The sequence below is a fragment of the Takifugu rubripes genome, chromosome 16 (assembly GCF_901000725.2).
Source record: "Takifugu rubripes chromosome 16, fTakRub1.2, whole genome shotgun sequence".
NCBI classification, from domain to species: domain Eukaryota; kingdom Metazoa; phylum Chordata; class Actinopteri; order Tetraodontiformes; family Tetraodontidae; genus Takifugu; species Takifugu rubripes.
This window is the reverse complement of record NC_042300.1, coordinates 3,787,387-3,801,170: the sequence shown is the minus strand read 5'-3', so window position 1 is coordinate 3,801,170 and position 13,784 is coordinate 3,787,387. Positions and strand designations below refer to the sequence as shown.

General features: G+C 43.0%; 3 protein-coding genes across 6 annotated transcripts; 1 reads left to right on the top strand and 2 right to left on the bottom strand.

The window, feature by feature from the left end:
* Positions 1-1,289: 1,289 nt before the first annotated feature.
* On the top strand, positions 1,290-4,487 carry LOC115252915 (zinc finger protein 512-like). Its single transcript, XM_029849261.1, has 10 exons — positions 1,290-1,434; positions 1,601-1,687; positions 1,764-1,862; positions 1,929-2,096; positions 2,659-2,856; positions 2,925-3,026; positions 3,705-3,767; positions 3,938-4,036; positions 4,119-4,222; positions 4,351-4,487. The coding sequence occupies exons 1-10, from the start codon at positions 1,417-1,419 to the stop codon at positions 4,409-4,411; spliced, it is 999 nt and encodes a 332-aa protein (XP_029705121.1). The 5' UTR covers positions 1,290-1,416; the 3' UTR covers positions 4,412-4,487.
* Positions 4,488-4,865: 378 nt separating this feature from the next.
* Positions 4,866-5,548, bottom strand: LOC115252920 (fatty acid-binding protein, brain-like). The gene is made up of 3 exons (XM_029849301.1): positions 5,375-5,548; positions 5,126-5,298; positions 4,866-5,021 (listed from the first exon to the last, which is right to left on the bottom strand). The coding sequence occupies exons 1-3, from the start codon at positions 5,445-5,447 to the stop codon at positions 4,899-4,901; spliced, it is 369 nt and encodes a 122-aa protein (XP_029705161.1). The 5' UTR covers positions 5,448-5,548; the 3' UTR covers positions 4,866-4,898.
* Positions 5,549-6,946: 1,398 nt separating this feature from the next.
* Positions 6,947-11,570, bottom strand: LOC105419043 (uncharacterized). 4 transcript variants are annotated; one of them, XR_003891208.1, is made up of 7 exons: positions 10,857-11,568; positions 10,412-10,723; positions 9,692-9,772; positions 9,253-9,321; positions 8,047-8,142; positions 7,448-7,513; positions 6,947-7,191 (listed from the first exon to the last, which is right to left on the bottom strand). XR_003891208.1 is itself a non-coding variant. In XM_029849286.1 (6 exons), exons 1-6 carry the CDS (start codon positions 10,954-10,956, stop codon positions 7,503-7,505), a joined length of 669 nt encoding a protein of 222 aa, XP_029705146.1. In that variant the 5' UTR covers positions 10,957-11,570; the 3' UTR covers positions 7,291-7,502. The 4 variants fall into 4 exon arrangements, 3 of the variants coding, with proteins under 3 accessions (XP_029705146.1, XP_029705147.1, XP_029705145.1); XM_029849286.1 differs by lacking the exon at positions 6,947-7,191 and having other exon boundaries at positions 7,291-7,513; positions 10,857-11,570; XM_029849287.1 differs by lacking the exon at positions 6,947-7,191 and having other exon boundaries at positions 7,291-8,142; positions 9,253-9,294; positions 10,857-11,566.
* Positions 11,571-13,784: the final 2,214 nt, after the last annotated feature.

Below are 13,784 nucleotides of genomic sequence, written 5' to 3'. Positions count from 1 at the left end.
TCCTGACCTGAACCGTCACGATGAAGCGCAGCTTCTCCTTTTAATCAGTAACAACTTTCTAAGTGACTCAACTGTAGAATCACCACAGGTGCTCCAGCATCAGAGGGGATGTTTGAATATGTAGAGCTAAAACTAGAGGCCTTCAGCCACCCAGAGGAAGGAGATTCTGCAGATAAGAGATTAAAGTGGCCCGGAAAGACCCGACCTACGTATCTGGAGTTCAGTGGAAGTGAACTATTGTGAGATCCAGCAACACGTTTAACGGAGGAGCACAGGACATCAGGGACCCAAGAAGACAGACAAAGGCCACGTCAGTGATCTACAGTTTATTTACAAAATATTTACACAGTGCACGTGCCATCAATGGTGACGCCAGTGAACAAAGTGCCAAGCCAAACCCAAGGAAGTGCTCCTCGGAACGGTGGTGACCTAAAACAAAAGGAACACAGTCAATCACAGGAACGCTAATAATCAAAGCTCAGTTTGCCACGAGTACTGGCTGGTGCCGGCTGCTTAAGAGGCCTGCCAAAAGACCAGATTAGCTGCAGGTGTGGAGGCAGCCAGCACAACAGATGAGTCCCCCACGACCCCTAGTGGACAAACAGAGCACAAAAACAGATCAGACACAGGATCATAACAACAGTTATCACAGTCATGAGGAAGAGTTCAGCCAGTCCCATAAACAGCACGATGGAGTCCAGGGCAGAAGCTGAAGGAACTGCTCAGTAAAAGAGACCTCAGTGAAGAAGAAAATCACAAAAACAAGGAGCTTGATGTGTTTTTAGCAACTGCAGCCATGATGAGATCAGCAAAACCGCAGAGACACATTTAAAAAGGAAACACTGAACAACCTTTAAGTTCTGCTGAGTATCAGATGAGATGGTTCCTGCAGAGGGTGTTGAAAAGTCACTTTCAATAACTTAGTTATTAACATGAGGCACGAGAAGATTCTCACCTGATCACCAGCTGATGAAGAACAGGAGTGAAACTGACGCACAGTTCTGGAGCAGGAACCTTCTGTGGCGAACTGCAGACACGAATCTAGAACCCAAAAGCAGATACACACTACTGGCTTGAGTTGGAGCAAGGTTACATTTACGGTACAGTCAAAGATTTTGGAAAAAAATACCAAGAGGCGCAGGCGGCAGAAGAAACAGGATGGAAGAGGAGCAGGCTGGGCGGCATGAACAGACAATGAGGACGATTAGATTAGCTCAGGAACCATGAAACAAACGAGAATCAAACTTCTGGGAGCCAGGCTAGACAGTTGTGAGCTCAAAAAACAACTTTCTCCTTTTTGCTTTTCCAGGAAGTGAGGAGGAGCGCTGGCAAATCCAGATTGTGGCCAAAGGCAGAGTCAGTTGTCCAAAGTGTAAAAGTGTGAGCAGGAAGACGGTTGAAGGTCTGAAGAAGCACATGGAGAACTGCAGACAGGTGAGCCCTGAGCAGCCAAACACTACAGAGAATCAGAGCTTGAGCCGCTAACACAAACATCAGCCCACATTTATTCAAATAAGGCCTTTTTAGGGAGGCCTTTTAAAGAATTGGTGATTTAATTAGTTGGTGATTAAGTTTGTCTTTTATTTAACCTGATGTGCAGCAACCTTTTACCTGCCAGCACTGTGGGAAGCAGCTGAAGTCGTCCACAGGGATGAAGTATCACATCATGGCCGACCACAGCCACCTGGTAACGACCGTCAGACCTCCAGACCTCTTCTATTTCACTCTTTCTCTCCTAATAGTTTCATTAAAACTGGTTTTAGCCCTTGTCAAATGACGCCAAGGACCTGGACGATCGTGTGATCAAAGAGAAACTACGCAAAATCCTGAAGAGACTCGGAAAGTTAAAATGCTCCAAAGAGGTAAACTAGCTGTTTGTGGTGAGATGCATCAGGATGAGGAGCTCCAACCTTCAACTTTTCTGTCAGGGCTGCAACGCGGCATTCAGCAGCATCATGGGATACGTGTACCACATGAGGAAGTGTGGGAAGCAGGAGTCTGAGCTGGAGAAGCTGCTGCTCAACTGCTCCCACTGTGGGAAACCCTACAAGTCCAAAGCGGGTCTGGAGTATCACCTGAGATCGGAGCACGCTCCTGTGAGTCACAGCACCCAACGCGACTTGTGCTCTCAGGCACATGCAAATAGCTTCAAGACCAGGTCAGCGACGTCACAATGGGATTTTCACCTTCAGTTACAAAGATCTGACTACTTATGAGCAGTAGTTCAGTGATTCCTGTAAACGGAATAATAATAAGTCAGCGCTCTGCAGGACTCTGCTTATTTCCAAATGTATGTAATCCAAATAAATTCTGTAGGAGGTATGGCAGGAGGTATGAGGACTGAAGGTCCAAGAAGTGCATGAAAGATAAGTAATAATATAGTGTGAGAATTCCAATTTAAATTACATCAACTCTTTCTGTCATTACTTGCACCACTTCTACCACCATTTACAATTAAAACAGCAATAGAAGTGGTGTTATAAATGGTAATTGCCGTAAAATGATAGTGAAATAAGTGATGCCAGTAACAAAATATCCTTTTTATATGACAGTATTTACCTAATCAACACATTATAAAAAACAGTGAATATAAAGTAACAAATGAGAATGATATAATGTATGGATGCTATTTTCTCCTTCCACCCAACACCTTCACAGATGCCGCTGAAGAGCGATGAAGATGAGGCCCAGAATGCTCAGAGTGAGGCCAACCCGGAGAGGACGGCCAGTGGTCGGGTGCAGCGAGCCTCGGCCCAGGTGGCCAACTTTCACCTGGCTGAGATCGCCAACAATGAGCTGCCCAAAGACTGGCCCAAGAGGAAGTTTCAGTCGGACCTGGTGCCTGATGATAAAAAGGTGAGGACATCTGGAAGGACAGACGCGGGACATTCTGTTGTGCTCGTTCACGTTTTTATGTCTCGTAGTTGAAGTACGCCCGGCCGGGCCTGCCCGCCTTCAGCCAAGATGTGCTGAGGAAGTGGAAGAATGAGGTGAAGCTGCGGAGGAAGGTCAAATGTCCCAACCAGGTAGAAGATGCTTCATCTTAAACTCAAAAGGGCCATAAAAAATGTATAAATGCATTAATGGAAGAACAGTGACAGAAAATTAAAGCTGCTGACCCACTTCAGGGGTTTAGGAAGTGGGAAAGAGAGGGAGCAGGTATTCACTGAAGTCCCCCTGAGCTGCCTGCAGGCTCCAGTCTGGCCTGGGAGCTCTGCTGTACAGAAATGTGCACAGTACATCCACCTTTTATCCACCTTTCATTTATCTCTGATGTGAATGAAGAACACTTGAATTGCTGGGTCCCGTGTCTGAATTGTGATTAATCAGATTGATCCACAGACACCCTCAAAATAATCTGCCTAAAACGTTCTATTATAATCTGGCAGTCTAAAAACAGTCATTGTTAGGAAGAAACACATGTTTTCATGATGACATCGCACAAAATCTCTGGAGGGTTCTTTTTACTGGACTTGATAAGTCTGCCAACATGAGCTGGACCACAGACCGATGCAGAGAATCAACAGTGATCAGTTATTGATCACATGTTCCCAACATTTGACAGTGGAACTGCAGATTAATGTGTGCCGTTAATGGAACAAAAAGACCTATTTATGGTCAGTTTATAATCTTCTGGATATTCTAAAAATGTCTTCTTTTGGGTTATTTCCTTCTGTAACTGAAGCTGCTGGTAACTGTTGCAGGGTTGTTGCTCCACCTACACCAGTGTGTCGGGGCTGAAGGCTCATCTGGGACTGTGTACGAAGGTACGTCGGCATCTTTCTTTAACTCTGAAACATCCCTGAGTGACCCTGGTCTGTGGACAGAAGCAGGAACTGCCTGGTGTAGATCTGGGACGCTTGAAGATTGTTCACACGTCTGATGAATAATTTTTTGTGGCTGACATTCCGAGTGATGGTATTTCCTGTGATCTCAGGGTGAATTTGAGGCAGGAAAGTACAGGTGTCTGATCTGCAATAAAGAGTTCAACTCTGAAAGTGGAGTCAAATACCACATCAACTCTATCCACTCGGAGGTATCGGATGTTCTGCTCTGCTCGCCGTCCTGTGATGCACGGCACGTTTTTCTCCTAACATTTGCATTTCTGCCCTATGCAGGACTGGTTTGTGACGAACAAAAAAGCCTTCAAGAAGTTTGAGAAGTTCCTTAAGAACCAGTCCAGGGATTTTGTGCATAATGTGGCCAAGCAGGGGTTGGACCGGTACCACCACAGTCACCTTCAGCATCGCCACTGTCCACCACTGAGACAACTTCCTGCACAATCTTCATCAACATTTTGTGTTTACTTCAGGAATAGGAATGTTGAGACTTTTCTGGATCTGATTCCAGGCAATATCGTTGCGGTTACACCCGAGGAGCCTGCCTTGATGGAACAGGGAGTCGACAGTGAGGTGGACGTTTCTAGGGAGCTCCTGTAATCTGCTCTCTACAATCACCAGATCAGGATCAAAGGTGTGATGCATCACCACCAGAATTATTGCTTTATTATCTGGAGACATAGAAAAGACCAGGGTGACTCAGCAAGGTAAGTTTGACTTTCACTTCTGCTTTAACAACTTTGAATCTTCATGTTACATTTAGTTCCATCACATTCACACTTAAGTTGCTACCTGGGAGTCCCTCCAGGGCCTCGTCAATTTCTGTTTTGATTCGGGATTTGACTGGACATGTGGGAATGTGTATTTCTACATGTGTGTTGATTTTGCTGCTGCCCAGAAATCACACAGAAAAAAAATATAAAGTAGACCATTAAATTATAGCTTAGTAAGTGTTCTTGTTTTACAGTGTAATCCCTCATATTGAACAACACTAAAAAACAAAGTAGTTGGGCCTACGTTCCATGATGCTATACTTTTAGATGTTATTTATGTCATAGTTCACTTTAGACAGAAACGTACCATGACCATCTTGCCGTCCTTGATCTCTCTGACGAACGTGGTCTCTTTGCCGTCCCACTTTTGGACGTGGACCAACTTGTCTCCCTCCAGAGACACTGTAGACTGAGAGACACAACACATGGTGACCGTACTGAAAAGTGTGGCCAATTAATCTTGATTACTCCAGAATATGCCGATCTGAGATGATTGAAAGTGTTTGTTCTTACTTTACAGTTCCTGTCGTCGGCGGTGGTTTCATCAAACTCCTCCCCCAGCTTGAAGGAGATCTCTGTGTTTTTGAAGGTGCTCTGGGTGCGAACCACCACCTTATCGCCCTCCAGGCTGATGATGACGGTCGGTTTGGTCACGTTCCCGACCTGTCGGGTGGCGAAGCCCACGCCTGGGACATGACATATGAAGCACATTTCAACACTGAGATCAAAGAAAAAGAGCAAAGGTAGAAGCACATTACTGACCGAGGGGTTTCATGTAATCATCAAAGTTCTCGCTCTCCACCAGTTTCCAGGTTGCACAGAAGGCGTCGACCATGGTGATGGTTTTTCAGAGACCAAGTATTCTGAAGAGCACAGTGAGTGAGCTGCGGTCGTTCAAGTTTCCCCCCAGTGTGTTATTATTCCGCGCCTTATTATTATGCATGCAGGTGGGCAGGGCCACGGGTCCCATTGGCTCAGGAGATTTTTGCTCTGTTCCTTATTGGACGGTTAAATTGGGTCACGGTCCTACTGACCCGTAGAGAGGTGGGGAAAAGCTAAATTAGCTCATTTGTATGCGCGATGATGTAATTACTCTAATTCCTGCAGCCAGCTCAGGTTGATGTGGTGCTAAAAAGGAGAAATTCTCCATTTTAAAGATGACCCCAAAAAAATCCAACTACAACAATGAAAAGCATGTTATAATGATGCTACCGGCAGAAGAGTAGTCTTCAAATCCCCATGAATCATTTCCTCATGTCCCGGCCCCCCCTCTCCAGTTAGCCCGGTGCCACCCGATCGGAATGTGTCCTGTTGGGGGTCGTCGGTGAAGCAGAATCACTTTGTTTGACAGCTCTTTGTCCTGAGTTGCATTACTGACCCCACCACCACCACCACTGCAATTACTTCATGCTTCACATGCACGGTAACGACTGTCCTTAAGTGTGTGTGTGAGAGTGTGTGCATGTGTAAGTTCCGCTTTCTCACACAAAGTCAGTGTTTATGGAGGTACGCACAGACACAGATGAGTGATTGTGACTCTTGATTGGGCAGTTTATGGTCGTTCATTTAAGTTGGACTCGGGGGAGGTTTTTTGATAAACTGTCATGAGCATTAAGCTTGGAGCTGATGTTGTGTTTTAAAGGTTGACCTGTTTTTTTTATGGAGCAGCTTCTGACACACTGGGATTGTCAGTATTTCCAAAAGTCTCCTTCCGGTTAGTTTTTTAATTCTATTTGTAATGCATCATAAAAGTAATTTTAAAATACCACTGACCGAGCTGCCAAATTCAAAATCTTGTTTTGGTTTAGTTTTGAGGAAATATACTTCAAATCTGCACCTCTTCTCATTTTCTTTTTAGCACCTTTGTTTTTTGAAGGATCTCCTGTTGATTCACTTCTTTTGAACAACTTCATTTCCTCTGCACTTCATCTGAGAACAGGGCATGCAGACATTAATCATACCTGTAGGCTGGAGCTCTACTCAGCAACAACAGCTGCTGTCTGCAAACCTGCATCGGTGAAGGAGCTCTAGTGCCCCCTGCTGGTCAGTGGCAGAAGTGCCCCCTAATTTTGGGTTGAATTAAAACGTCCCCGATATTAATAACACCAATTGTACAAATAATACTTTAAAGTCTTCACCACTGAGTTGACTCCGAGAAACATTGTTTGAAATAGCTTTTAATTTCATACTTACAGTAAACACACTTTGTTATTTAATGCTACAAAACCAAAGCTGTCATTGAAAAGAACAAGAAAAAAGGAAGAAAATGAAAAAAGTATCAAAACGATTAAAAATGAATGAAATTCAATTAAATATGCAGCCTCCTATTTGCTCATCAACCAAAATATGCTTCTAAATGAAACATATTTGGACTACATTTACTTATTTAACAGGTAATACAATATAGGAATTAAAACATTTCTTAACAAAAAACCTCTGCACATACAAGAACAAATAAAAACAGACAAACAAATAAAACAAGTTCTTGGCTGCTATTATTTGAGCTGTGATGGTTGTGTTGGTGCTGACATTCTCACAGTGCTGTAGGTCACATTGGGATCACCTTCATCAGCAAAAACCTGAAGGAAAAAAAACGAAACAGAATTGACAACCAAACAAACTGATTCTTTTTTGTTTGAACTCCTTTGGTGGATGATGTTGACTTCAAATCCATCATGGACAAATGTGAAAATAATGAACGTGGGTCAAAAATCAAAAGAATAAACCTAAATCTTTTAGAAATGTATTCAGTTATGTACCAAAACCAAGGCTGAACATATTTTAGCATCTGTGAAAGCTTCTGTGAAGGCAAACAAGGACCCGTTATCGTTGTACCTGGGCTCCACCGTTGGTGCTCTTGTAGCTGATGGAGGCGTAACAAATGTTCTCCTCATTTTTGACCTAAAGAGACGAAAATGTGTGACTCAGTTCTGCATTAAGAAGTTTCCTCCTAAGGGGTCACACTTTATCTCTCATTTTCTACACTTTGACAGACTTTTTTTCAACTTCTCTTTCTTTGAGAACGTATTTGGGTCAAAAAAGCTCCCCCAAGAGATCTTTTGTGGTTCAGAGTTTGGCTGCTCTTCCTTTTATTTCTGACAAGTTTTTGAAATATTTTTCAAAATGTTTCTGTGCATACAAAAAGTCTGTCCGAACCTTTTTAATGTGTTATTGTGCTATGGAGGAAAAAAGCATCTTCCTCAACTCTTCTGGACTCAAGTGCCCGAACCAAATCAACCCAGGCGACAGTGGAACAACAGCATTAAAGAGAGGACAGAGATGAGGTTTATGCTCTTGGTGCTGGTTGGGTTCTTAGTGGAACACTTTAGATAAAACCGGGGAAACATAATGACGCCAAGGCACATTATGATTATGATTATTGTGGACTTGCACATCATTCTACACTGACATTTCATTAACATCATGAAACTTACCAGTGCCTTTTCTCCATTTATATATGAAAACTGTGAGGCAACCGATGGTGAGGACAACTAAAGCGGCTGCTGCAAAGAGGTTCCGCCACCACAGATCTGGAAGATAATGGAGATATTTGGCTCTCATTCATACAACATAATAATTAATGAATCTGGATCTTATCCCCCAAACTGGTTACTATGTAGAAAAAGGACTAATGGACTTTAAGGTTATTAAAGGATTTTCCATTATAAATGTGCATGACTACCCTCTTTAGGCTGTAACCTGCCTATAATCACTATATGAGGAAGACCTCTTCATCATCAGGACAGGATTTAGACGACTGCATTGGTTTAACTGGGAGAAATGGGACAGCCCATAACAGTCGATGATCTCATCGAATTCAGGTGATTCAAGTGAAATCACCACAAACCAACATGTTGTTTTTCCTGTCGTGTTTCACCTCTTTATTTTAGCTTGTTCCTCTGGTTGTTCCTGTAGTAATTATCCACAACAAACCTTTTAAAATCAGCTTGGATCAGAAATATTTCACTGACAATTTAGTTCTAAGAAAAGTTTGTGTTATGGTTGATCATGTCTTTGTCGTAACAATGAATCTTAGAGCGCTGCAAAGTTTATTTATCCAAACAGCTGCAGGACGTCCAAGCAGGACGTTCCAAGCAGGACGTTCCAAGCAGGACGTCCACCCTACAGGGGTTGAGTGGAGTCGAGGTTACTGATCCATCCTCTCCTGAACTGCTCAGTGAGCCTGACCATCGTCAAGGTAACGCTCAGTCAGATACCGTGGAGATGTAGGATGATCACTGGTCCGTCCATCCATCCATCCATCCATCCACCCACCCATCCATCCACCCATCATCTGCCCATCCATCCATCATCCATCCATCCATCCGTCCACCCATCCATCCATCCATCCATCCATCCATCCATCCATCCACCAGTGTAGCAGCATCATGGTCTCAGGTGCTGGGACCAGTCAAGAACAATAGCAGCTGTTTGGGTTTTATTGAGCACGTAGCTCCTCATCTGCTGCTCATGCCACAAACGCAGGTTCCTTATTAATGCGGCGCCGTTTTAAAGGGAAATAAAAAAGGCTTTTAAGATTTACTGCCAGGGAGAATGGTTGCAACACAGACACAAACTACCAACACAGCAGGAACCAGGAAATTAAAAAAGCTAATGTTGTGTTACGGATGTTCTCTTACAGTTATCATCTCCAGAGGTTGTTGCTGGAGTGGTGGTGGTGGCTTCAGAAGAGAAGAGAAGAGACAAACCTGAGTAAACAGAGAAAGCCAACAACAGCAACATTTAAAAACATCATTCAGTGGAGAAAATGTGTCAGACACAAATCAAAAGTCTGGAATTAAACTTGCAACTGCAGCAATGACAAAACATGACTTTGAACAGTTGTGTTTTTGTGTCACGGGGTCCCAAACGACACAGAACATTTTAGAAGCTGTTCCCTCTCTGTTGGTCCAGATCAAAGTCTTTCACCATCAATTAATTTAGTTGAGAGAGCCAATGTTCCCTCTCAGGTGATGTGGAGAGAAGAAGCTTCCCTGGAGATGTTCCAGGATGCAGATGACTGAAAATAAAATCAACACAAACCAGAAACTAAAACACAAGTTATTGTTGAGTCGTTACCTTTGCTCTGAGAAATATGGTGGGTTGTTGGTGTTGCTGAGGTGGTTCCTGGAAATATTGATGCCGTAGTAGTGATGGTGGCTTCAGAACAGAGCAGAAGAGAAGAGAAGACAACAGAAGTCAATGGAACAGAACACAACACAACAGAAGTGAATGGAACAGAACACAACAGAACAGAAGTGAATAGAACACAACACAACAAGTGAATGGAAAAGAACACAACACAACAGAGGTGAATGGAACAGAACACAATATAACAGAAGTGAATGGAACACAACACAACAGAAGTGAATGGAACACAACACAACACAACAGAAGTGAATGGAACAGAATACAACACAACACAACAGGAGTGAATGGAACAGAAAAGAACACAACACAACAGAAGTGAATGGAATAGAACACAACACAACAGAAGTGAATGGAATAGAATAGAACACAACAGAAAAGAACACAACACAACAGAAGTGAATGGAATAGAACACAACAGAAGTGAATGGAATAAAACACAACACAACAGAAGTGAATGGAATAGAACAAAACAGAACAGAAAAGAACACAACACAACAGAATAGACCAGAACAGATCAGAACACAACACAACAAACATGAGAACAGAGACATGAGCAAACAGAGCAACAACAGCAGCAACACAATCTTCCTCACTGAAATGATCGTTGTGGTTCAGGTGAAGATGAAACTATGTGATGGGAATACTCACTGGGGACCACAGACAGATCAATTACAGCATCTGGACCTGTTTGTGATCCTGAGCTGTTAAACTGGCGACAGGTATAAAGACCTGAATCTTCACCTCTGAGGTTCTTGATGGTCAGAGAACAGTTCTCAGATAGACTCAGTCTGCCTGGTTTATGAGATTTAATCTGTCCAAGAGTAATCAGCTCGATTGTTGCTGATGTATTACTGGCACTGAATATCCATGTAGTATAGATACAATTCTTCTGATCCTTTATCAGGTTTTCACAGCTCAAAGTTACTTCTTGATGTGCAGTCAGATATTTTCTGTTGGCATCTGTGAAAAAAAGAACAAGAATCTGTTCACAGGTAGAAAATGTCTTTGTTTCTGTTCATTTATTGTGAGACAATTAAAATGCTGCTATTTATTGGGAAGATTTAAATCTGTTTTCATTAGAACTCATTCTCACCTGAATATTGAAGCATGAATGTTAGAAATATAAAAGCATGAATCCATTTGAAGGCGACCATCATGTTATCGTCTCCTTTTCTTCTGGAACTTCTCTTCATTTGACTTCCTTTAGTGCTGAAACTGCAGCAGCTTTCTGTGGTTTCCAGTGTCGCCTCCCTTTTGAGCTGATGTTGAGAATTGTGAAGCTAATTTTCCAAAACAACTAGCAGAAGTTCAATGCATCTAATTTGTGTCCATCTGTGGTCAGCTTTTCATGGCATAATTTCACACTTTTGAGAGAAAGAGGAAATGTCAACATAGTTGCTGATGAAAACATTTAAGGTTTCGACAGATTTGAGTTCCTTTTTTCCCCCCCAGTTTATTATTGATGTATTGAGTTTTGTGATGAATGTGGACAGCAGCGGAGCTGTGAGGAACTACTGAGAACTGTATCATTCCCTTATTCTCAGTATGGGCTCATCTTCATCTCCTGACCTGAACCGTCACGATGAAGCGCAGCTTCTCCTTTTAATCAGTAACAACTTTCTAAGTGACTCAACTGTAGAATCACCACAGGTGCTCCAGCATCAGAGGGGATGTTTGAATATGTAGAGCTAAAACTAGAGGCCTTCAGCCACCCAGAGGAAGGAGATTCTGCAGATAAGAGATTTAAGTGGCCCGGAAAGACCCGACCTACGTATCTGGAGTTCAGTGGAAGGTCAACTATTGTGAGGAGATCCAGCAACACGTTTAACGGAGGAGCACAGGACAATAAAACTTTGTTATCAGGGACCCAAGAAGACAGACAAAGGCCACGTCGGTGATCTACAGTTTATTTACAAAATATTTACACAGTGCACGTGCTATCAATGGTGACGCCAGTGAACAAAGTGCCAAGCCAAACCCAAGGAAGTGCTCCTCGGAACGGTGGTGACCTAAAACAACTGAACAACCTTTAAGTTCTCGCTCACCTCTTTTATTGGTGCTCTTTTTGGGTGTCTAAACAGGATCTCATAACTCATTGCCTTCTGACATCTTCTCTAACAAACTTCTCTAATCAACAAGGATACATCTGGATGCTGGGCTTGGTTGTAAGCAGCATCAGCACTTTTGCATTCTCATGTTCTTCTTCTCCTGTCAACATTCCTCAAACACTCAAAATCAACATACCATAGCATTTAAAGATAATACTAATAACAACAATAACAATAATTCTTCTCACATTTCCCTCCTGTTTATCGTTAAATGCGTCTAGATTCTCATCATCAGTATTACATCTTTACATTTTCATGAAATTTAAATGCATTATTTCATTTTCCTAGAAACACATTTCTTACACTCAGAGTTCAATATGTGTACAGCTTAAGACATCTTAAACAGTTCATTTACATCTTGCATCACATGTGTCCATTCTTCTTCTGATTCCTCTTCATCGTCGTCCAGTAGAGATCGTTCTTCCACCTGCAGCAAAGTACTAGTAACAACTGATCCCACGAGCCGGCCAATGCATCCCCGAACAAGAGGTACTACACAGCAAGCTAGTATGGCTAATACTAGCAGCACTATCCCTATCATCATTCCTATCTTGAACAACAGTTCCCTCCACCCCGACAGCATTTCTGTAAGCCAGTCTGGTGGAGGACTGCCATCGTCAATCATAGCTTTCTGTAGCTTAGTTACATTTCTCAATGCGCTATCTATCAAATGACCGTCCGCATCATTCTCTGGGATGAACGTACAACAGTAATCTCCTACCACTGCACAAACTCCTCCCTGGGGGGCCGTTATGAGATCTAAGGCCATCCTATTCTGCATGGTCATCAGTCTTAGCGCTGTCATTTCTTCCTTGACTCCTGTGAGAGCAACTTTTGTCAAATTAGTAAACACTTTCAGCCTATAATCAACCGTTTCCAATCTCAATATGTTCTTTCCTACTCCTATCCACGGAAAGAGAGTCAAGGTCACTTTATCTCCGGTTGACCAATGCTTAAACTCTTGTGGTACATCTGTGCCCCACACTGAGTCGTGCGGTTTGAACTCGTATTCATTCAAATCTCGTTTAAAACGCTTGTGTGCTGTGTTCTTGGTGTTGTTGGCATAGATTATAATTGTGTGATCTTTGAGATGTGCAGGAGCACACACTCCTGACCAGTTTGCTGGTAGGTCTGCATACGCATTGTGTCCACATAACCACCATCCCTTATCCACTAATTGCGTACCTTTATCTTCTGGCGTGAAAGTGGGATAGTTACATGTACAGTTATAACCTTCTGGACACATCTGTGTTGCTTCATCGAAGGTAAATAAACCACAGAGGTGCCGGGGGTCATCAATACACTCCTGTTCGCACTGTTCGGAACTTTTATGCTGCTGTAAACACGTTTTCCGATAATACCGATTAGTTGTAGAGTTTGATTCCACATCTTCATTGATTCCCAGTGTGCATGCCATATAAACAACTTTACAGGTAACATAACAGTATGTGTGGTTTGTCGCACCTAGCACAGGGAATCTTAATCTATTGGCTTTCCCTGCCATTGTCCGCAGTGGCTCTTGGGTGCAATTGCTGCGAGCGAACCACGTTCCATCCAACAGCTTCAGTGTGAAATTCGTGCCACGGCTTAGCCCTATTAGGACAAAGCACTGTCCTACACTCCCTGTCATCGGTTCAGCAGTTACTCGCGGTGTATGCACGGAAACTGGTAACATAGAACAAATGTAACAACGAGAATGATTCTCTGGACTCTGGATCTTGTTCTAACCATGAATGTCCTAAGTGGCTAACGACGGTGCGTTTAGCGCGCATGTAGCTCTCATCCTGTCTCAGAGCATCTTTCTGTCCCTGATTACCTCCCTCCTGTCGGAAGTTCCACAGGCCAAAACTCACGAGTCCTGCCGTCACAGCACTCACCACAATTAGGAAGAACAACTTCATCTCCTTTTAACT